General features: G+C 41.4%; 1 protein-coding gene across 1 annotated transcript in view; it reads left to right on the forward strand.

Moving 5' to 3' along the window:
* The window catches only part of frem2a (FRAS1 related extracellular matrix 2a), a 239449-nt gene that overhangs the window by 144194 nt on the left and 69363 nt on the right, over positions 1-25892 (forward strand). The window contains exons 10-13 of the mRNA XM_060909268.1: positions 445-609; positions 4155-4337; positions 16817-16947; positions 20752-20910. Of these exons, the coding sequence (XP_060765251.1) occupies positions 445-609; positions 4155-4337; positions 16817-16947; positions 20752-20910 (638 nt within the window). The remainder of the gene's footprint in view (positions 1-444; positions 610-4154; positions 4338-16816; positions 16948-20751; positions 20911-25892) is intronic.

Here is a 25892-nt window from a genome sequence, read left to right on the forward strand (position 1 = left end):
CTGGATCTGAATCCAAACCTTTGGGATGTTGTAGAACAAGAGATTCACAGCATGAAAATGCACCTGAAAAATCTGCAAGAAATCATTTCAAGAATCTCAAAGGAATGTTTCTGAGATCTTGTGAAATCCATGCCACAAAGAATTGGGGCTGTTTTGAAAGCAAAACAGAGGGGAGGGGGGCCCTACCCTACCCAGTATTAGTATGGTGTTCCTAATAAAGTGTTCCGTGATTGTATGTATGTTTCACTTAGCCAAAAAGCAGATAATTAGAAGACATTTTCAGCAGATGTTAAAATTAAGTATATCTTTAATTTGAGATTAAATATACAATTAGAGATCAAGAAAAGAGACCTTCATAGATGTATTTCATGGCCTTCTAGTGTATTTTGATGTCGGCTATATACATATGAAAGGGGTTGAGCCCTCTGATCTTGCTGTCTCTAGGTGATGTGGAGAAGCCATGCGTATTAACTTTGGTGGACGACTCCGTGTATGAAGAGGAGGAGGAGATGAGGCTTGTGCTCGGGATTGCTACGAGTGACTCCCCGTATGGAGCATCCATAGGCACAAAGAATGAAACACTTGTCAAGATTAAAGATAGTGCTGACAGTAAGAGCGAAAGAAAACGCTTCTATTTTTATTATTTCTATTTTGTATTCTATGAAAGACAATTGGCATGGGTCTTGCAAATTATTTCACTTACCTGGAAGGAGCATTATTTTCCACCTTTAATGCATCAAACCATAATGATCATGACATTTATAAATGACACAAGTAAAACACTACAAATGTAAAAAAAAAAAAAAAAAGTATTAAAATCATATCACATGGATGTCTTTTTATGGTAAAATGTGTTGTTATGAACACTTACAAGAAGAAGTAAAAGGAGAAAAAGAAGAAAAGTAGAGGATTACAATAATATATAACAAGCTATATAGTTAGATAATTAACTAGCAGGGTAAAGGAATGAAATTGCATTAGCGATCAGGTATTTATCCAGTTTATTAGTGTCATATTGTCCTGTTTCCTCAACATTTCATCTACACTTGCATGCACAATTATTAGGCAAATTGTATTACTCAGGATTCATTTCATTGTTGAATAAATACAATGCTCTAAATCAATTCCAAATGTTATTGAACCTCAAACCTTAATGCTTGGTTCACACATTGGCGTTTCAGCCTTGTGTATGTATGGCATATCAGGATAGATGGCAGTAAGAAAGGAATCTCACAGCATCGACAGCTTATGTAGCTAATACTCTTAAGATGCGTAACACGATCTCCTTGTACACCAGGGTGTGGCATATTTTTTAAGTCCACACTTAAAAATCCTTAGTACATACATTGATATGCCACATGTACACCGTAAAACTGAAAGCTATTCAGCAGTCATGCCGTGGGAATGTTGCTTGAACACTTATTACACCGTGCGAACACTTTAGTTGACGTGTCTGATGAAGGTGGCTCCAGGGTTGGCTGGGTGGATGCGGCTGATGTCTTCCCTTGCCCTTCTTGGGTCCTGACTTCTTCGCTGGCACGATGCTTTCTTGACTGTGACGAATGACCGCAAACGCAGCGTGGGGCCCCCTTTTATACCCACCTGTGAACGCCACAGGTACACAGCAGCAATGTCACGTGTAAGAACGAAACGCCATGCTAACAAAAGCAATGAAATGGTTACACCGCAGCAACACATCATGCGCCATGCAGACGCCTCAGTACGCCATAACTTTGCGTCCCTTGAACCCCATACAAACCCCAGATGCGCCACAGAAACATCACATATACACCATGTACGTCACAGGACTTTAATTTTGGACAAAATACACCTCATTTCTTGGCATTTCACCCACACGCTGCTTACATGGCAAGATACGAGACAGTGTGGTAGTAGCCTAAGGTTTAACAAAGGAAAAGTGAGTTTTCTCAGGGGACTATACAACAGTGTACAATTATTAGGCAAATATTATAGTGCATAATTATCAGGCAACTAAATCATTAAAATAATTTTTCCCAAAACACTTGTTTATTCTCAATTTTTAGAGTAAGTCTAACAAATAAGCTACACAAAATGACAATTATGTGACATTTTTGGCCTTTCAAAAATATTCAGTGACCAACATAACCACCCTTCTTTTCAATAACTGCCATGAGCCTTCCATCCATGGAGTCTGTCAGTTTCTTGATCTGTTCATGATCAACTTTTGCTGAAGCAGCAACCACAGCCTCACAAATGCTGTTTTAAAGACGTGTCTTCCTTCACTGTCTTCCTTCACTGTAAATGTCACATTTGAGAAGGGCCCACAAGTTCTCAAGAGGATTTAAGTTGGATGAGGAAAGGGGCCATGTCATTATTCTGTCATTTTTGAGGCCTTTGCTGGCTCGCCAAACAATGGAGTGCTTGGATGCTTTTGATGGCGCACTGTCCTGCATAAAGATCATAGCCTTCTTGAATGCTGCAGACTTCTTTCTGTACCACTGCTTGAATAAAGGATCTTCCAGAAACTGGCAGTAGGTTTGGGAGTTGATTTTTAGTCCATCTTCAACCCCAAAAGGTCCAACTAGCTCATCCTGAATGATAGCAGCCCATACCAGTACTCCTCCTCCACCTTGCTGACACCTTACTCGAAGGTGCCCCGTGTCCATTAGTGATCCAGCCCTGGGCCCATCTATCTGGTCTATCAAGTGTCACTCTCATTTCATCTGTCCATAAAACCTTTGAAAAATCTGTCTTCAGGCACTTCTTGGCCCAATCTTGACATTTCAACTTATGAGTCTTATTAAGTGGTGGTTGTTTTTCCAGCCTTCATTATCTTGGCCATGTCTCTCAGCACTTTACACCTTGTACTTCTGGGCACTCCTGATAGGTCGCAGTTCTGGAATATGGTTGCGCTGGAGGCTAATGGGTTCCTGGTAGCTTCATGTTTAATTCTTCTCAAGCTTTTTGCAGTCAATTTGTGCCTTTTCTTCTCTGTCCATTTTTTGTGACCCTTTTGACTATTCACAACGCAACATTTCTGTTATCCATTTTGCCAGCATCCGAAGGAATCACCTGGTTCTCAAACTCGTGGAGAAATCCCGTATCCCGGGCAGCCTGGTGCCAAACTTCAGCGAAGTTAATACTCAACCGTGCCTTAACTGCAAGCACTTTGCTGTATGTGCTGTAGAGCTTGAGAACAGCACCCCCCTCATCCCCAGTTGGGTCATGGATCAGTAGCACAAGGAATGGGAGGGTGCTAATTCCACCTTGCACAATTGCACACCTGAGCCCTCCACTAAACTTGCTGGGCACTCCCTCCCACACCCCGCTTGGGTCAGGCTGAACTGTCTTCACACTGGTTGGGGGAAAAGTCAGGCCTTCCTCCACACCATTGCCACGGCAGCTTCTGAGAACTACTCCTGTGGGCCCCCCCCCCCAAACTGTGAGCCACCTACTCAAATGCTGTCTGGTCTTCGGTGCCCCCAACGGAATCCTGGGGCTAAAGACTCTTGGTGGTCCCACTGTCAACTGGCTCTCTCGCCCCGACCTCCCACTGTGACTCTTGGTTGGTTCATATGAACAACAATGACAAACAAAACATTTGATTGTCTGGTGGTCATGCCTTAATAGTTTAGCTATTTCAAGTGTATTGCATACATCCAAAAGGTATTTTACAATTTTTGACTTTCCAGTATCAGTTAAATCTTTTTTTTTTAAAGCCCATTTTACCTGAGGTAATGAAGTTGGTTAATAATCATGCACACCTTATATGAACTCTTAATCACTTCAGGTCACACTTTTCCTCATTACACAAATACATACCACCTGAAAATGATTAAATCCAGTAAGTATTCAAGTGTATATGGTTTGGAGTTGAAAATGTGTGTAGAAATAGTGACAAAGTCAGAATATTCACTGGCCTAATAATTGTGCACGCAGTGTAGTGGTCAATAAAATGTAAATTCCCCAAGGTGAAATGTCAGGTTTAACTCAACAAGAGTGTTTAAAAACAGCACTGCACATGTAATAGATAATAAAAATAATTGTTGACATATATATATAGTCTCGTCTGTAGATTTAAGTTATAGTTCTTAAAAAAATGAGATGTTTGTTATATTAGTTTATTGATATAAGCAATGAATTGTTAAGTAAAATGTCACTCTTCTTCTCAGAGCCAATTATCAAGTTTGCTGAGACAAAGTTGAGTGTGAACGAGCCACAAGAGTCAGGGAAGATGAGCGTTGTGCGGATCCCCGTGCGTCGAATGGGAGATTCCTCCAAAGTGTCCGTGGTGAGAGTACACACTAAAGATGGTTCAGCTGTGTCGGGAGAAGACTATCACCCCATCTCTCAGGGTGAGGAATCTCTCCGTACTCTGCATTTCTCTCTTTTCAGTCTGTGTTTGGACAATATCTGGGTCTGGATAAGTAGCTGCATTAAAATGGCTGATGAATTCCTTGTGCTTAAAGCTTTAGGATGTTGTTTCTAGTTAGGGTTGCTGAATAGGTTTATTTATACCAAATCACTATTTTATACAAATAATGTCAGATTGTGGTTAAATAACATCTAAATGAAATTTTATGCATCAGCCCAACGTTAATTGTTTCTAGACAATTGTCAACCCTTGTAGAGTTCCAAGGATGTATTCCAAGTAGAGCTTGGAGTACAGAAGTAAGCAGGGGTTAAATTGGGATTGGTTATGTGGGGGGGCTCTGCCTCGTACCCGCCCCTGCCCCCGCCGCCCTGCCCCAATATACTTTTTGGAAAATAACCCTCTAATTTGATAACCATATCATATTGCACAGAGATATACACCTTATCTGTGTGTTGTAGGCCTATGTGTGTCTTGTAGTGCCCCCCTACACATTATGGCAGTTTGAATGTAGATTGGTTGGCCAATGTAACAGATTGTACAGGTTGTTGTACATTGGTTTGAAGGAAATGATTAGTGGGGGGTCTGGGGGTCCTCCCCCAGAAGTTTTTTATTATCATACATGTTATTTGCTGAATTCTGGTGCATTTTAATAAGTTGTTAGCTGACTTTACAGAGGTAGGTTGAGCAATATCATGTTAAATCTTGTCACATGCCTACAGGTGAAAAATGTGAAGGAGAAATGTTCAGTGAGAAAATTTGAAGGCTTGCACAATCTTAAACCAAAACAGTTGATTTATTTTGGAGGATAAATGTTAAATATGCCAAAACACTGTCAGTCAAATTGTCAATCAAATATATTCATGCAGTGAATGCAACCAAATACAAACAACACTATAACATTGGAAGCATTTATTATTATTGTTATTATTATGTATTCAATTATTTATTTGGCATGTGGTGCTTTTTGTATTGTCTAGAACATACATAAGATGAGCATATTATAGCAGCAAAATAGAAGCACAATCATTTGAATGCAGCAAAAGTTTTGCTGCATTCAAATGATTGTGCTTCTATTTTGCTGCTATAATATGCTCATCTTATGTATGTTTAGGCTCAACTTTTGGTCAATCTCAGTAGCTAACTTTAACTGACATCTCCCCCTTCCCCCTGGCTAATTTCTGTCGATAACTGGGGACTATGGAAATTGAACTCGCCAAATGCACAGACAGTTCGTTCAAGCACCTCTGATGGATTAGGATCGTATGCAGGTAAAAGGGGAGACGGTGTACGGAGAAAATTATAAACAAGTCACAACGCTGAAACACAAGCCCAAAAACCCGCAAACCACGACTTCTGATTTTTTTTTAAAGCGAGCTCACAAAAAAAGAAACCCCAAAGTCGCTTATAAAAAGCGGAATTGGCAACCCACGCAGTGTTCCAGAAACCAGAATCTCTGATCGCAAGTTCTGTTCTAAATAGCTTTGACAGGTCGTCTTGTTATCAGGAAAACTATGATCTATCTCATAAAAGTCATGGGTTTATTGATTAATAAAACGATATTTAATTATTCAGAACTGAAAATCGTGAAAAGGGTTTGTTGCTTTTGATGTGTGCGTGATCATATGCCATCCGCTCCGAGCTTATGTGCCGGGGCTCAGCCCCGGACAGCCCCGGCCCAATTTAACCCCTGGAAGTAAGCATGTTTGTAAGTCATTCTGGTTAAAAACAGATGGCATACATGTACAGGAGAAGTTTAGTGAGAATCTCCATGTTTCTTTACCATAAATGTCAACCTTTAGTTACCCATGCCCTTACAAAATCTGTACTTTTCCCTTACATACACCCATAAGCCCTTATACACAAGAAAAAAATCGAATATACTGTATAATCCAAAGCACCGATTGTTTTATTCCACATTATACACTCCTATTCAGTGTTTCCCACAGAAATTTTGGAGACTATGGGGGCAGCCCGTTGGGGGCGTGGCGTGCGTGGCGCGTGTGTCCAGTTGAATTGCAGGGGTGCGCGGGGGGTTGTTTAGCGCATGGCGCGCGTGTCCGGTTGAATTGCAGGGGTGCGCGGGGGTTGTTTAGCCTACTAATACTACTAAACTAAGACTAACAAAGAACAAATTCGTTGGTATTGGTTATGCACCTTGTATTTTATTTTAGCATGTTGCTACAGAGGGCAGTACGGAAGCCGAGAGAGGCCCTTCATATAATCCTTTTTTTTATTCACCTTGTTATCCCGAGATAACGACATAATTAATTCAGGATCTCGAGAAAACAACACAACTAATTCGAGATCTCGAGAAAAAAACATTATTCCAAGATCTCGAGAAAACAAAACCGTTATTTCGAGATCTTGAGAAAACAAAACAATTATTCCGTGATCTCGAGAAAACAAAACAACAATTATTTCATGATCTCGAGTAAACAGCTGAGAAATGGTTCATTCAGGTACGCCAAGAGACTTGTGATATGCTGACTTTGGGGCTATTTCTCATTCTGTATAGACGCAACTTTGGTCATTAGAATGTCTGGAATAATCGATCACCTAATAAGGCAATATTTTGATCAGGGGTTGACACAGGGAGAGATTGCATTAAGTCTTTTAATAAGGGATCATTTCAAAATTATTAATAATTAAATATGTCTGCCAATTTCTAAGTCTTCGTTGTCTGACCCACAGGGGGGCACAGCTCTACTAGAAATCTCAGCTGTTTTCTCGAGATCATGAAATAATTGTTTTTGTTTTTTCGAGATCATGGAATAATTGTTTTGTTTTCTTGAGATCTCGAATTAGTTGTGGTGTTTTCTCGACATCCTGAATTAATTATGTCGTTATCTCAGGATAACAAGGTGAATAAAAAAAGTTTATATGAAGAGCCTCTTGCGGCTTCCATAGGGCAGTCCTACAAGAAGAACATATTACAGATAGTAACCAAACCAAACCAAAAATCCTACAATACTTCACACCCTGAACTCCTACAAAAAGTCCTACAAAACAAGGACTTCTAGCTCTGCTGTATGTCAAAAGTGACCCTGACAAATGCCTGCCCTATTTACAAAGACCACACCCTGCACTTGTGCATTTGATTTTTCTTGGCTTTGAGAAAGAGTTCGAGTGCCCTTTCATAATTTATATCTTCTGGTTGTGGCCCGTTAATGGAAATCCTCAAGCAGGCGGCCAGGTGCTCTCCTTGCAGTCTGTTCCGAAGGTCTGTTTTGACCTAAAATGGCAAACAACTTGTTACTACAATGAGTCATGTGATTGTAGAGCTCACTCTGAAATATTTAATTAAGTGAAAGTGAGATTGAATTTAGGTGGGATTTGAGCATAAAAACAATGGGTAAATGTAAATTGAAATTCACATCACTGGTTTGCCTGCAGATGTCCTTACCCTGTTCATTGTGGAAAAGTCTCTTTCACAATTCACGCTCGACACTAGCACAACAAGGGCAATCGCTGCTAAGTGGCTGAGTAATGGGTATATCTGCCCCCATTCATCGCACTCACTTGCTAGGAGTGTTACCGGTATACCAATTTGACATCCTGACAAAGACAGCAAGCAGTTGATGTTAGGCCTACCTCAGGTGGTGTTTACATTAGACCGTATCAGCGGATCATCAGATTAACGTTTTTAAAACGATTCGCGTGCACACAGCAACGCCAATACACGATTCGCGTGCACACAGCAACGCCAATACACGGATACGCTAATCACATGACTAATTAGACGGCACGTAAGTTGAAATGTGTCAGTGCGGCTCAGCGCTTCCTCCTCAGCGGCTGCACTCCAAATCACTCCGCCCTGAACAGCGAGTACCCTCTGGAGGGTGCGCACTCCGGCCCTGCGCAGCTCACAGAGCACGCGAGTGAATCGCACGAGCAGTGATTTGGGACTGAGCTGCTGTGTGTGTGATCCCAGTGCATATCGGGCATGCGCAAGTCACTCACCACTTGCAAGTGGAAGGATGGCAAGCCTAAAGACAATCATAACTACACAATGGGCAGTATTTGCATCTTACCATGAACAACATTAAGAATGACAAAGCAAAGCATTATATTCATACTTTTATACTCTTTAATGAAAAACAAAAAGGTGATACAAGGCGGAAACAATAGCAAGAAGTGAAGTCCGCGCCGTTTTTCAGCAGTCGCGTCACATGACCAACGTGGCATGAACAACGCCAGCGAATCAGGAAGGTGGATGTCACAGTGACGTTGTCCAATGACGACGTCAGCTAGAGCTCAGCACTGCGTTTCCTCGTATCTCAATGTTTACACAGCACCGGATCAGATACGAACTGGGTTGAATACGTGGGCCCTGGCGGATTCAAGTTGTTCTGCCTGTGGAGTCGTTTCCCGGCGTTTTAATGTGAACGGACAGTGCATCCGCGACGAAAACGAGACGGATACGGTCTAATGTAAACACCACCTCAGTCACTACCTCTTCATCCTGAGGTGAATTTCGATCCCTCTTTTTGAAATAATTCAAAATGCTCATGATCTGAATTAACAAAACAAATTTAGCATCAGTTTAATAAGGATTGGAGATTTTCTGTTACAGCTGTAGCGTCTACAATAAGGCTGACATCGTCACCTGACATTCAACGCGTTGCATTAAGGCAGACCTGGGCATTTCCCGGCCCCCGGGCCGCATCCGGCCCTTTGGTTCATTCTGACCGGCCCGCGTAAGGTTAATTAGAAATTACAAAATAAATGTATTTTCTAATTTTACCTCATGCATTGACTGAATGTGCATTGCTTTTATTTTGAAGTTGTGTTCAACAAAAACGCAATGCGCGCGACATGAACATGACATGAAATCCCACGAAACCTAATCCGCGATAACTACTTCCGTAATTTGTCCAGACCAACCACAAACTTTTACGTCATCCTTCAAACGGTCCAGCCAATCATGTAGTGTGACGTCACCAGCAGGCACCGAAGCCCGAGCTGATCTGTAGATCTGATTCCTACACCGAATGGACTGATGATCATCTGTCGACTGTGCTTCGCATCTCCACCTCAGACATTCAACCTGACTCTGATGCACTCATTAAAGACCAACAGAGACTAGATTTCTCTCACTGAACAAATAAAAAACTGAAAAACACAAAATGAGGTGATTAGACTACAAATGTGGGCATCATTATTATAATATAATGTATCTTGCTTGATTTGGAGTAGAAAGACAATATTGTGATGTCTTTATTGTGTTTTGGGGTGAATGTGACTGAAAAAAAATTGGTACAAACGTTCACATTTTGTTAACCATTGTTTTGGGAAATTTGATTGAATAAATGACATTTTTTGTAAGGCAACCTCGTTTTTTCCATACTCTTAGCAGCTTGTAAAAACGATGTTATTTACTGCTTTATATAAAGAAATACAATTAATATTATGCAGAATTTAGTTCAGCCTTTTGGTCCGGCCCTCTACAAAATTTTCTGTTTCTCATGTGGCCCCATGGAAAAAATAATTGCCCACCCCTGCATTAAGGCCTAAGTTAGTGGAGAAACACTCATCAGTAAATTTGAAAACGATCAAATTCGAGTCAAGAAGTTAATTTAATTAAGTAGGTAGCTAACATTACATTCCCTTAATTATGTGGCCTAATAGCTTCACCTTTAGAAGGTAGCCTATTAGAAAAGGCTAAAAATAATTGAACGTCTTCCGTCTCACCAGTAACAAATCGCGTTAAGGCTACTAGCACTAATTCTCAAAAGTGGCATCGAAGTTCGCTCTCTGTTAGAATAGACTACTTTTCCCTTTTAACATGTACATGCAGACCTAGATTAGTTTATCACTGCTGTCACTTCACGTCTCCATCACTTGGATAGACTGCGCACATGCAACGTCAAGCGGGAAGCACTTCACCGGTGAATTTGGAAACGACCTGATCCTGGTAGGATGATGAAGTTAATTTGACGAATTAGATAACTACGTAGGGCTAACTAATATTGCCTCAAAATAGCCTACTGTTGCCTTACAGAAAAGGTAGGTTTGCCAGTACGAAATGGACAAAGTAATTTTACTGAAACAGTACACTTGACGTCATCCATCAGTGCGCTCTCCATACACCTATAAAGCACAATAGCGTAGCCTAAATGTCACCTTCTCAATCGTGTCAAAGGCTACATAAAGTTGTATAAACTTACCTTAACATGTAGATGCAGACAGGATGTAGCTTATCAGAGTTGTCTCCTCATGCTGTCTCAGATAGGCAACGCACGCAATGTCAGGCCGGGTGTGTCAGTGTCGCCGGGCGGGCGCGGACTGAGACTATGGCAGCCCAAATTAGACTATGGCGGGCCGCCATAGTCTCGTCAATGTATGGGAAACAATGCTATTGCAATAGACATATTTATCACACTCTATCAAGTTAAAGGGAACAAATAAGCATGTACTGAATAAAAAGAAATTTTAGATCCCAGAGAAATCAACTGAATTAAAAAGGACTATATGTACAGTCAAGTAATAAATTATACATGTAATGAATTATATATAAATCATGTCAAACAGTAAATGACGGTTGGTAAAAGTTCCATTGGAGAAAAAGTGTTGACACCACAAGCAGTGTTAGATCCAACTAAAGATGACTGAACCACATCAAATATATTATGCAAACAAAGGTAAGTGAAAATATTAATAAATTATGACATTAAATTGAAAATCTTCCCAGTAATTTATAACAAGAATTTAAATCTTATTCCTTTTTGGAGTGTTTTTTGTTGTACAAAGATGTTACAGATTTGGCACTACACTGTAAAAAAAAGAATAGTTGAGAATACTTGAAATTTCAAGGCAACCGTCTGCATTAAGAATTTTATGTTTTGCCAACGATGTGCCCATGATAATCCAAACTATGATAACACTGTTATCTTTATTAAGAATTCTTAATTAAGTCAATTTTTAATTCCTCATTCTGCCAACATAGATTTCTCTTTTTGCTGAACAGTGGCATTCACAGTTAGCCTGGGAAATCCCATGCTGCTTTGCACAATCGTTCCGATCTGAAAAGACAGCATGGAAACTATGGTCTAAAGCAGGGGTCACCAAACTTTTTTCTCTGGGGGCCACATTGTTGTTCCTGACTGTGATGGGGGCCGGGGTCGGGTCAGCTATATCACATAGAATTGTATGACCCAGACAAATATGACCACCAGCAGGCCTCATTGTGTAGTAGAGATTACTAGCCTGGCATGGCCATCCCCACTACTATATCCACACTACTATACCAACACTTGATTCCTGGCACATATTTGTTTATCTTTACTAGTGGTTTGCAAAAGTAGTAATCAAGTCTTCACACTTTGTTTTAATTTGAAATACCACAGATATTCCATTTATTTATTTTCTAATAAAAATAATATCAAAGCTGTCAAGGTAAGAAACATCTGCCTATTTGAGGTGATTGACACTGGCAAAGGTGAGTGGAAAATTATAAATTGTAGGTAGGCCTGTTGATATTATTAATAATATAAATAATAATTGTATGCAGCACTTAATAAAGGTCAAATAAATAGGCCTATAAAATAAATACATTTTAAAAAACAGTGAAATTATAATAATATGAGCAATAGATCAATAGATCACAGCAGTTGTGCTGTGTCCTGCACGTCATTGCTCTCATCCATGGCCAAAGCAAAAAACTCGAATTCTGACGCTTTCTCATTCAGCTGGTCATACACGTTGTCCCCCAAATCTTCGGTTCACCTGGTCATAGTAGGTGCGGAGAGACTCACCGCATTGAGCGCATCCTTCTTGTCGGGACACATCTCCTCAGCCACAGCAAGCATGCATACTTTAACAAAGTCCCCATCAGTAAACGGCTTTCCATGGGTAGCTAGTAGGTGAGCTACCTTATAGCTAGCTCGGACAGCAGCCTGGTTGATCTGGGTTTGGTGAAGGAATACATTCTGTTGTGCAGCCAGTCCGCATTTCATCCTCCGAATCCTGTCTTCTCTTGTTTGCCCTCGCAAACTAGCATACTCTTTGTGGCGGGTTTCATAGTGACGACGCAGATTATATTCTTTGAAAACCGGCACACTTTCTTTACATACAAGATAAACTGCACGGTCCTTACACTGAACGAAAAAATAATCGGTGGTCCACTGTTCTGTAAAAACTCTGCACTCTCTGTCAGCTTTTCGCTTACCGCTAGCCATTTTGCTGTCCTGAACACTGACAGTTCTCTGCGCATGCGCTGCCTGTCACTGCTTGATCGCGAGCATATGACAAATTCGGAAAATATGAATAGTTCATTTTATAACTAAATATCAATTTTAATTGATAAAATCAACAAAATACAAGATGCAGACATGTTATTATTTGCCAAAAAGCAATTTTAAAAAAATAGGCCATGACCACTTTTGGGGATTGCCTCATAGGGCCGGTTCAAGTGATGGGGGGGCAGAGGGGCTGGGGGGGCCGGTCAAAGGGGGGTGGCGGGCCGGATCTGGCCCGCGGGCCGTAGTTTGGTGACCCCTGGTCTAAAGGCTCGCCTGAGTTAGGGAGCCAATCAGAGAGTGGGGAGGGGTGGAAAGACAGTGACGCGTCATACTCGACAAACGAAAGCTTGTAGTTTATTTGGGACTGTTTATGGATCACATTTAACATGGTGGCGAGCGATACGAACCAAACTTTCGATCAAGCTTTAGACACTGTTCTGAATTGTTTAGAGCGAAAGTTTGTTTTAAAACGACAGTAATCGTTCGGTGCCATTGTTTTCCTATTTTTGTTTTGCCTTCTCTTTCCTTCTCTTCTTCGTCTTCTTCGTCGCTCTAACTACGTCACCGGGTACAACTGCCATGATTGGCCATACGCTAAATGATAGACATTCGCAACGTCCAATAAACGGCCGTTGACAATCGTAAACCACACCTCCCCTACGAGAAATTCAGTAGGCGGATTCCAGACCATATTTCACTTGTGATATGGTCTGGTGTTAACCAGACTAATTCACAGTAGTACAAAAAGGCAATTGAGGTTATCACAATTTATCATTAAACTATACATGCCTTTTTTCATTGTTCTACACAATTACAAAACTTCAATAGTGTACAATAAACTTCACACTTTTTTAAAAACTTTATTTCAATAAGCACTTTTAAACAAAATCAAGTATTTGTATAATTGCAGCGCATGCCCCCTGAGTTCAATCTATTTTCTGTCTTTTTAAGCATGAATAGGCTACATGGGGTTTCATTTCTTTAATCAAAACATGGCCCTTCAGTACTTGAACTTGGTTTCACAGGCCAAGCTACAGTGCAATAATAAGTGCACTTGTAATTGGGGCGTCTTGTCATTCTAATCTAGCTGCTCTGAAACACAAGCTACATCCATGTCAAAACATTCATGTTTAAGGGGGGGACATGGCCCTTCTAAGGGCCTCTGCATGCTCTTGCGACAAGGCTTTCGCAGATAGCTTTTCGCAGACAGTTGTAATTTATCGTTGAGCAGGGAGTAATAGGCGTGCGCGATGTTATTCACCGCCACAACGCAAGGGGGCGCGAAGTCGCAAAATCACTAGGAGTAGTTGGTGGGTGTGGTTAGTGGAGTGTTTATCCTCCGGTTACTTATAATGACTAGAACTGGAGTCGTATAGATGTACGTACTTCCTCACTTCCTCGATCAACCGCTCTTCGTGCTGCTCCATCTTCGCTCGTGTTTTTAAAAATGGCGGTTGTGAAAACAAAAACCGGGAAAGTAGGGAAGCGGAAGTGCATGTACAGCGGATGTAGAGTGGACCAATCAGAGCCCTCTTGTCTGCGACGCTGTCTGTGCAGACGCTGTCTGTGCAGACGCTGTCTGTGCAGACGCTGTCTGTGCAGACGCTGTCTGTGCAGACGCTGTCTGTGCAGACGCTGTCTGCGGTGGTCACAATTTTTGGGAGGTGCGCGCAGAGCGTCTGTGAAGTGGGGGGGGCTTCGCAGACGCCATCTGCGAGGACTGGGTTGTCAGCATAAATTGGCCTTAACTGTTAAGATGCAGATTGACTTAGAACATGACCCTGCACAGCCTAAATACACACTGGCTGGTTCAGAACATGGGCCTGCACAACTTCAACCGGAGAGAGAACCACATTGCCCAGCCCTTGCATTTGGGAGAGGAAACCCCGTGTCTTGGTCATTAAGAGCATGTGCTGAATAAACACCTGTGGCAATTATGTATTTTCAATTCAGATTATTCACTATTGTATATTTACACATCACTGAGGTGCACCCTATCAGCTTGATGTGGATTTTTCTGTTCGTTAATAATTATTCATATTTTCTTGTCCATTCAATTGTGAATATGGAATTACTTGAACAAAGCGTAATTCTATTTTTTACAGTGTAGCTACCGGTATAATATCACTGCTTGAGTAGCAGTTGTAGCTCCTCATCACAGTTCATTTTAATTTGCAGATATGCAGTTAATGTGTCTGCAGCCATATTTTTTCTGTACTCTGTATGAATTTTCCTAACCAGTGAAAAAGCCCTCTCACTATCTGCATTGCTATGTGGGAGGCACAGCAAAGCAGTAAAAAGTTGTTTCAGCATTGGAAACCTGGCAACACCCAGAGCAGTTTTTACATCAAAGACCTTTCCCCAATATACATCTATTATTTTCCTGGTCAATGAAAGAAAATCAGAGCACGGCAAACATGTAGATGGTGTTAAATTGCTTCCATCCCCTACTACACATTTTAGGCTACATCCACACGACAACGGCAACGAGATGTTATTTAAAAAAATATCGCGTCCACATGGGCAACGATCAGTAAAATATCAGGTCCATATGGCAACGCAACGCTTGCTGAAAACGATGCAATACACATGCCACACCTCTAGGGGCGCTGTAAGACGGTCCCTTCGGAGACACCAGAACAATAGAAGAAGTAAGGACGCATGCGCATAAACTATTATGCGCGAGACTTCATGTTAGCCACAAATTCAGAAAAATCTGTTCGTAAAATTACATTATAATGACCAAATACAATGAAAAGTATTTTTCCAGTCTCACCCGTGAAAGGTAATCCCATGTGATCTCGTTTGGACGGCAAACCTGTTGGTACAGTTCAACGCAGCACATGAATGAGGCATCTTTATTCTCCGCTTTGACCCATCCAATATGGCGGCGAGGATGACGTATGATTCTACGCGGAAGGCGGCGTCTTTAATGGTCCGGAATAAATTGAATGCTACACGTTGATGGATTAATTTGTTCTTCTACGCCCTTTTTGAGGAATGCATTGTAGGACTTAAACCAACATCTGAAGAGGTGAGATCGCTCCTTTTTTTCCCTATTTTTGCTGGTGGGATTGACTCTGCCCTAAGGGCTATTCTCTCTCTCTCTCTCTCTCTCTCTCTCTCTCTCTCTCACTTTGCACCATTACATAATAAATATTCACAGTGAAAATATTTTGTAAGCGCGTTTCATGAACCAAGTTATAGGATTTGTTGACAACTCGCATCGAGTTCGTTACACTTCTACCCGGCGTGAAGCACTGACAGTCATGTAGTTGTGACGTCATCATAAACAAATCCGTTCTACTCATCCAGACGACTTCGCAACGGCAACGTTGCCAGATCTTTCCACTCTGGAACCCGTTCTCAAAAGATTGCGTTTTGGAGCACCCAAAACACCGGTGCTGTGTGGACGCCAGGCCTAAACGATAAACAATTGTATCGGATTCACCTGAATCCGTTGCCGTGTGGACAGGGCCTTAGAGACAGGTTACCAACGGTCATTACCACCATTACTCTTCATTCAATACTTTTCCAGTTTACTGATGACTGATGGTAGTAACGAGTGTTGGTCATCTGTGTCTACATATAATGTCTATCAGCAATTAAAATGTTTAGGGAAGCGAAACCAGAAATCGTCGGGTAACTACAGTTGCCGTTGTATAAACGGCGAATCCCAGTATCGCCTCCCTAAATTATCATCATAATGGAGGAAGCTTTCCTACATGCAAACAGTAAAAACTTAAATAAATAAAACAAATGCTTACCTGTGCAGTCTTTGAATCAAGAAACTTTTTTTTTTTGCTAGCTGCAAAAAATGGTCTGGCACTGTCAGGGGGATGTTGTGTTCCATGAAAAATTGGCAGAACATAACTTCTGCAGCCGTCACAGAAGTCTGGGCAGTCCGAGACGATGTACTTAAATGACCGAGAAAACCACGTGCAGCTATAAAACCAAATAAATCGAAAATAGTTCTGTTTCATTGGGCATGCGTGTTTTGAAAAAATAAATGGTGGATGCTAAGAAAATTTTCTCAGAGTAACGGAAAAAATCTCTGATACAAAACGTAATTTTCCCGTATGAAAATCAGTGTACGCCGTATTAGCCAAAAAATTGTATTTTCCCGTACAAAATACGGGGAAACCGTATAACTTGACATGTATGCTTTACATTTCTGCACACTCTGAGGAAGCTGACATTTGTGTGTGTTCATATGCAGATGTTGAATTTAAGGAAGGTGAAACAGAACACTTTGTGGAGGTGGAGGTCCTGTTTGATGGGGCCAGAGAAATGAGAGAAGCCTTCACTGTCCACCTCAAACCTGATGAGAACATGGTGGCTGAGATCCAGGTATAGCGATCGTCCTCTTTAATGTTACACTCTGGAGTATCTGTATTAGACATCTCTATGTATAAAATGTTTCAACTCTCAGTACAAGCTTATATGATTGTTGCTGCTTGTGTAATGTTTGTAGACAACCTTGCTTTTTTATTTATTGTGACTTGTTGAATTACCGTACACACTTTCAAAGCTGAGATGTTTGAAGAGGAAGGAGAAGGTGCTGTTTGTAATGCAATGGCCTGCCTACTCACCAGACCTTTAACAGGGGCAGATCCAGGAAAATGGGAAAGGGAGTGTCAATCCAGTAAGGCTGGGGGGGGCTAGGGGTGGAAATTCTACGGTTTTTAAATGCCTGGAGATGCATTTTGAGCTGTCAGGGACATGCTGTAAATGAAATCTCTTCAAGAAAATTACCATATCAAAAATGTTTTAAAAGTAGGAACTTTCAAAACCATTTTATTAGTCACTGAAAATGATATTGTCAGAGTTGCAGGTATATGCGTAGAACATAATTACAACTGATATATGGTAATATTTATGAATGTTGCTTTGCATTACCACATGACACACTACAGTGTAGTACACTGACCACCAAACACCTTGTATCAATAAATTTACTATTTTAGCAACTGCAATCTGAGCTCCTGCTCAGGACATTCAATGTACATCTAAGGGTGTATTCAGACCAGGATAGTTCGATAGTTCACTTGCTTTGGTCCGAACCAAATGTTTTTTTTATTTTTTCATTTTGGTGCGGTTCGCTTTCACACTCTACATTTTAGTAAGCGGACCAAAATCTGTCAACAAAGCCACACGCCCTGAGGTCGTTCAGCTATTGGTCAGAGACGACACGCGCACAAAGCGTTAAGTTCAAAAGTAGTCATGGAGGCTTTCCGTGCTGTTATTCTTTTTAATGTCATCAAAACTATATGTTTTTTCCAGTTTTTGCTGTTTTCACAATTGTGCGATTACTATGCTGTTGTACAAGTAATTTATCAACGACGACGACAAAGGGCAAGGCGGCTACGGAGGATAGCGCTGATGAGCGCACATCATGTTGTGACAGTTCTGGCTCTTCGCGCAATAGATGAATTTCTTTTTTGCGTCGCTAGTACTGCAACTTTTTGAAAGAATGTCCCTGATTTTAATGTAGGTCTGATGGAGTTTCTTCACTTTTAGCCGACATTGTTCTGGGGAGCGCGTGAACCCCTTCTCCTTCATTTTCTCACTGAATACAGCAAACACGTCGGCATTTTTGTGTGTTCTCTCCAAAAGCTCAGATATGTGGACATCTGCCCATATATCCACAAGGGTGCGCGTTTCTTCCTCGGCCCACGTTTGCCCGCTACTCATTTTTTGTACTCGCCTACCACTGGTGACTGAACGACCCTTGACAACCGAAACAGTGTTTGCACTTTGCGGTGGAGTGTCAAGACTCTGTTTCCCATAATGCTCGACAAACGACGGAAGCTCCCGAGGTACAAAAAAGCAAAACTGTCAGATTAGGTCCGGTCTGTTTTCACACCTCCAAAAGATCCGCAACAGGGTTCCTTTGGTCCAGACCAGAGTTCGACCTTGCAGCTCGGTCTCGGTCCGCTTGTTTGGTCCGGACCAGAGTTCGGTGGTTTGTATTCAGACCAACCCAAAAGGTCTGGACCAAGGGAAATTTGGTTCGTTTGGTCGTTTGATCTGGACCAAACAACGTAGGTGTGAATATGCCCTAAGACAGTGAATATACCCAGGTAAACTGAGGTAAGACAGAACTTGGTACCAAGATAACTATAAACAAAGACTGCAAGAGTTGCATGTCTCTAATACAAAGTCAGTAACTGCAATCTGAGCTCCTGAGTCTAATGGACTGAGAACTATATACGGTAATGATTGTGTGAGTTGCATATGAACAAGTCCTATAAATAAGCCTTAGTTCCCAAGACTCAGGGGATTTTAAGCAGATTTTCTTCAGAGCTGTTGCAAAAATCAACATCTCTCACAGACCAATCTAGCTGCTGTCGTAAAAATCAAAGTGAGACTCATCCCAAAATGGCACGTGTACTATGTACATACACCGGGTATAGTGAGTACAGGGATACCCTATTAATGAATACGAGCAGTAGCCGGACAGCCGACACGTGTGTGCATCTTTATCATTTTGGCTTGTGAACATGCGTGTCAACAATACCATAAACATAAAAGGATGGCGCACACCCTTTACATGGAGTCTACAGTGCAGTCCGGGAATACAGGATGTTATTATGTCGATGCACGAAGTTCCCGCGCCCTGTTAAAATCCAACAGGACTTACCCAGCTTGCTTTTCACTGCATTCGTGTCACAAGCAGGGAAAAAACTTAAGCAAGGACCTACTGTTACATATAAATTTATACCATAAACTTTTCAGCTCAGTCCCACATAACGATTTCTTTCTTTCTCTTTTTTAAACTTTATTAATTAAATAAAAATGGCGGGCATATCTCGGTATCTGCAATACTAAACCTTTTTTTTTTTTGGACAGGGGTGTGTGCTGGGTGCCTCCCCCCCAAAAAAAAAATCTGCGCCAATTTAACCCTAGTCAGGCTACTCTGGAAGAAAGGATCAAAGGGTTTGAAAGAGAAATGTGGCTAGGAACTCAACAAACCTCTAGGAAGTGTTGCAATAGGCCTGGCAGAACAACATCAGGGAAAAATCACCTGTGGCACAGCAGATAATGTATCTGTTGAGAGAGAATTTTCTGAAAGTACAGTTTAATTGTTGTCTAGTTGATGTCACAAATATGTCCATCCAATATTGTTTTCTTCAAAATTAATCTGGTTAGTCTTTAATATGTTATTGCAAACTGACACAGAATGATTCAAAAGCATTTTGAAAAGCGAGCAGTCCTCAAATTTCAGTGGGCAGTGTGTTCTTACTGATTTATAAAAATAAATAGCACTGGATATTTTTTTAAGCCATAAATTTAACATCTTATTTTGTTGTAGGCTCTGTATCTCATCACACAGTTCCATATCAAAAATTATTGTTGCTTTTTTAATGATGTATACGAGGTACGATCAAAAAGTTCCTGTTGCGAACAAACCGAGCATGGCACGGCCATGTGCATGCACCAGAAGTGAACAGTAACGCTCGTGAGTCAGTATGCTGCATGGTGTTGTGCTGTCAACATGGAGACCTGTGTTACATGCATTTATGTGACAACACGCATGGGCACACAAGACCAAACATTGAATTCTGTGTCAAATTCAGGACATTGGCAACAAAGACCCTTGAAATACTTCAGCAAGCCTATGGCAATGAAGCAATGAGCCGGGCAAGGTGATTTTGAGTGACGTTCACACTTCAAGAGAGGGAGAGGTCAGGGTGATCTGATGATCCTGATGCACAATGCTCCCAATTTCCTGGACGTTTTTGAGGGCTGTGCTTGCGAAGTATTTCCAGGGTCTCCATTTCTGATTTCCTGAGTTTGACACAGAATGTGATGCTTGCACTGTGCTCAAGTTTGAGGGCCATAGTGAAATTGCAAACACACACGTACATGTCACAAAAATGCAGGTCCCGGTGTTGACGGTGCAACGTCACATGGAAACTGACTCACACATCAGGCAGGCTCACTCCTGCTGCAAGCACATGACAGTGCCTCTCTCCATTCATTCACAACAGGAACAGTTTCGGAACATTTTGATCGCACCTCATATATTCTCTGGTACCTGTGAAATAAGGTTAAACCTAGGTATTTGTTTATTTATTTAGATGTCTTTAGAATGATGACTAACGGAGGATCAGACTACAATGTTTTCTTGATTCTTTCTTTTATTGGCAGATGTCCAAGGCCATAGTGTATATTGAAGAGACCAACAGTATGGCCGACGTCACATTCCCCTCACCGCCGCATGTTGTGTCTCTGCTGCACTATGATGATGTCAAAAGGACTATACACAATGCTCACCCACCAGCCGGCTATCCAGTGGTCTGTGTGACGGTATGTCTGTCAGTGGTATCAATAACAGCCTATAATATGTGAAAATATGCTCATTATTGCTGTAGTGTTTAGCTCATAATTAAAATAATATGAATTGTTTCCAGAATACGCCTGAATCCAAAGCTAGGCGTAGTTTAAGCACAATCTGTTTTAATATAATATGAAAAAATCGTGAGGGTGCAGTGTGTTTTTATTAAAAAATGTCAAAGACCAACAATCAAGGTTATGAAAAATTATGCTGTGTTCTTGAAAGTAGACAGCCTTTCGAGTTCATAAAACCGGTGAAATTTAGTTCCCTCTGAAATTTGGTCATTGTGACATGTTTATTTTTGTAATATCTTTAAAAAAAAAAAACAGGCCATTCTATGGCTGGGAAGTTGTTTAATTTGAGGGGACTCCCTAGCAAATAATGAGCATGAAATCACTCACTTCACGCAGTCAAGCAGACAGAGGAAGTCCGGTGTGCGCATGTGCACGCTTACCTTAGCCATCGTCATCATCATCTTTTGGATTCTACAGCAGCAGGCATCCAGTGTTGCATTACAGTCATCTACAGGTTTACCTTGACCGTGCACTGACAGTTCCATCATTCTGTCGCTAAATGAACAGCTAATCACACCGAGGTGCTCGCTGACCGCCGATATTTATTAGTTTGGTCCTGCGTTTCCTTTCCTTCACAGCATAACGTCTTTTCTTCTTGCTTTCCATTACTGTACTCGGTCTTTTACATTTCATTCGCGTCCTCCATTGTTCTCTCCTGTTTCAAATTTGTATCCCACAATGCCTTGCGCGAACAGGGAAAGCCCACCAAGTGATGCGTGACGTACTGTAATATCTTGAATTGCGTCATAGTGAAGCAGGAAAAAAAGAGCAGAGAATTTAGGGCCATGTGGCCCTAAATTCATTAATTTGTTCTACACTACCGTTCAAAAGTTTGGGGTCACTTTGAAATGTCCTTATTTTTGAAAGAAAAGCACTGTTCTTTTCAATGAAGATCACTTTAAACTAATCAGAAATCCACTCTATACATTGCTAATGTGGTAAATGACTATTCTAGCTGCAAATGTCTGGTTTTTGGTGCAATATCTCCATAGGTGTATAGAGGCCCATTTCCAGCAACTCTCACTCCAGTGTTCTAATGGTACAATGTGTTTGCTCATTGCCTCAGAAGGCTAATGGATGATTAGAAAACCCTTGTACAATCATGTTAGCACAGCTGAAAACAGTTGAGCTCTTTAGAGAAGCTATAAAACTGACCTTCCTTTGAGCAGATTGAGTTTCTGGAGCATCACATTTGTGGGGTCGATTAAATGCTCAAAATGGCCAGAAAAATGTCTTGACTATATTTTCTATTCATTTTACAACTTATGGTGGTAAATAAAAGTGTGACTTTTTTCATGGAAAACACAGAATTGTCTGGGTGACCCCAAACTTTTGAACGGTAGTGTATTTATTTAAAAAATTTAATAAAAATAAAAAACCCTAATAAAATTGGAAGTCTGTGATTCGAATTAAGTAGCTTTCGGTCCACTAAACAAAAATAGTTGCGTGTCATGGAAAATTCTTTTTACGACCTAAACTTGAAAAATCTGAAAGGCTGTCTATCTTTAAACGTGCTGTATTATATCCCTTTTCCACAAGTTGGAACAGTGAGGTCTTAATGAGAATGTCTATGACATGCTTGGGGCAAAATAGCACAAGTATAAAACAGCACAGCACTCTTCTCATCCTGTCTAAACAGCCCTGTTCAGAACAGCTGGATTGAGTGCCTTTTCCTTTAACCGTTCCCCACTTCTCTCTTCCACCAACCGATCAGGTAGCACTATCCTCATTCAGTATATCGAATGATATTGAATTAATTGAAATATTCATTCACAAAGGCAGTTCTCATGCCATGAATGGAGATACTCAGATTTGGGGTTGGCATAATTCTAATAAGCTCCCATTGTGACATAGAAAGCCAACTCTGAACAGCTTCTTAAAGCACGTTTTCTGAAATAGGCAGCCCAGAAGAAACTGGGTTATCTTATTTCGGAGTTTGTGGTTTGGTAGGCACTCCAGATACCCAAACATAGGTGCACAAGCACTGAGAAAGTGAGATTTTCATAATATGCTCCCTTTAACTACAAAGGAAGAAGTAAATTCTTCCCCTTCTTAACAAAAGTTGAGAAACTGTAAAAGGGCTTGTAGCACTCTCATGGCTCTTGGGAAATGAGAAAATGGGAGATAGGCTTGACAATTCAAGGTGCATTTTATTTTCAATTTAAACTTCACTTTTCAACAACTTTATTTCGTTCTCACACTTTAGGTGCACACATACATGCACATACACTTGGTGCTGGGTTGCTCAGCTCCCTCTCTCTCTAGTTACCAGCTTCTCTCTGCAAGAACATAAGACAAACACATAATTAAACTGTCAGCAATCGGACATAAGTGAAACTCATCACGTGTTACCTGCAGATTCTACAGCCCCAAATTAGAAAAAGTTAGGATGGTATGTCTCATCTCATCTCATTATCTCTAGCTGCTTTATCCTGTTCTACAGGGTCGCAGGCAAGCTGGAGCCTATCCCAGCTGACTACGGGCGAAAGGCGGGGTACACCCTGGACAAGTCGCCAGGTCATCACAGGGCTGACACATAGACACAGACAACCATTCACACTCACATTCACACCTACACCTACAATTTAGAGTCACCAGTTAACCTAACCTGCATGTCTTTGGACTGTGGGGGAAACCGGAGCACCCGGAGGAAACCCATGCGGACACGGGGAGAACATGCAAACTCCACACAGAAAGGCCCTCGCCGGCGACAGGGCTCGAACCCGGACCTTCTTGCTGTGAGGCGACAGCGCTAACCACTACACCACCGCGCCGCCCAGGATGGTATGTTGAAATTAAAACTGAAAGCAATGATTATTTACAAATCTTTGACCTGTATTGCACTCAAAACAATACAACAGCACTTTTTTTAAACCTCAAGAATTGTATTGTTTTTCCAAAATAAACACTCATTTCAATTTTGATTCTCGCAACACATTTTTTAAAAAAAGTTGGGACAGTAAAACATTTACCACTTTATAATGTTGCCATTCCTTCTCACAGCATTAAAAAAATGTTTAGAAACTGAAGACACCCAATTGATGAAGCATTTCAAATGTTATTTTGTCCCATTCTTCCTGCAAACAGGTCTTACGGTGTGCAACAGTACAGGGCCATCATTATCGTCATATTTTTCACTTCAAAATTCACCATACATTCTCTATTGGGGACAGAGGAGATGGGCACCCTCTTCTTCCATAGCCATGCCTTTGTAATATGTGCAGAATGTGGTTTTGCATTGTCTTGTTGAAATATCCTTGGCAAAGATATCATCTTGAAGGCAGCAAATGCTGCTCCAAAATTTCAATTCTCTTTTCTACATTAATACTGCCATAATAGAAGTGTAAGTTATGGTTGCTAAATGCACTGACAAAACACCATACTATGACAGACCCTGGCTTTTGGATTAGTTGCTGGTAACAGTCTGGATGCTCCTTTGCATCTTTGGTCTGGAGCACACGAAAGTCCTGGAATACCAATTCGTCGAACCACAGTACACATTTCCACTGTGTGATGGTCCATCCCAGATGCCTCCGAGTCAACAGCGCTTCTGGACACAATTAACATAACACTTCCTTTTTGCACAGTAAAGTTTTAACTGCCATTTATGGAAGGAACTCTGTATTGTAGTGCTTGACAAAGGTTTGCCAAAGTAATCATGAACCCATGTGGTTATATCAGCTATAGATGAGTAGCCTGGGCCCGCCCATCCTAAGCGTGACGCAACACGAGGGCCTGTTCCGAGCTTAGTCTGGCCAGGCAGGCTATCTACAGCATTTCCAAGCTCCCGAAAAATCGGGAACCAATCAACTTTGAGCATCTCCAACGGCCCTGGGTAGAGGCGTGTTCAAGGCAGTGACGTAGTAGAACTGCGACCAGAAGCCATAGATTGTTTACAGAATCTATGCCGGAAGCGCTTCATTCACATCACGAACATGGAGCAGCGGCAAGCCTTTAACACAGCGGTAGATGCTGTATTGAAAGCATTCAACGGGAAGTTCTCATTGAAAACGGAGCAAAGAGCAGCCCTGGAGGTATTTACTGAAAGGAAGGACGTTTTCGCCTTGCTCCCGACCGGCTTCGGTAAGAGTTTAATCTACCAGTTAGCCCTGTCGCGTCGCATACGTCAGAGGAAAGAATGATGTGATTGGTTTAAGCTTCGTCACAGCCTTTTCTGGCTTCGACCAGTAGCAAACTGAGGCATTTCAGGGAGGCGGGTCAACCACGGGCTCTGGGAAACGGTTTGGCTTAATAGCTTGGCCAGACCAAATGCTCGGAGAGCTTTGAAGTCGCGTTAGCCAGGCTAATTGTTAGGACTAGGACTGTTTTGGCCTCTAGAGGCTGCTGTTATTTCCTTTTCATGTCGTGTTTATTTTGGCCTCTAGAGGCCGCCACTGTTCCTGTGTCTTGTGTTTGTGTTAATTGCCTAATTATCTTCACCTGTGTCCTTAATTAGTTTGTCTATTTATACCCCTGAGTTCAGTCCTCTTGTCACGGAGTCTTTGTGCTGTTATGTTTATCTCCAGTTTCCTTTGTACTGTGTTTTTTGATCTTCTTAGCTTTTGTATTTTTGCACTTTGCTTTTCTTTTGGATTATACTCTTTGGTTTTTTTTTTGTCTTTTGTTTTGCCCTGTATATAGTGTATATAGTTTAAATAAACCTTTTGATTCTTTTTCTACTTCCGCCTCACGCCTCTGCATTTGAGTCATCCCCCTGGTGACCTAGTGGGGGTTTGCTGGATTATCACACCAACGAACCAGGTTCGAATCCCAGCAAAACCCTAACAGAAAGACTCCGTCATGACCGACTCAGCAGAGGCTGCTTCAACTGTCTACCCGGCCAACCTTCAGGGAATTATGGCAGCTTTGACACGCTTCGG

Source organism: Neoarius graeffei, chromosome 25 (genome assembly GCF_027579695.1).
Source record: "Neoarius graeffei isolate fNeoGra1 chromosome 25, fNeoGra1.pri, whole genome shotgun sequence".
In the NCBI taxonomy this organism is placed as follows: domain Eukaryota; kingdom Metazoa; phylum Chordata; class Actinopteri; order Siluriformes; family Ariidae; genus Neoarius; species Neoarius graeffei.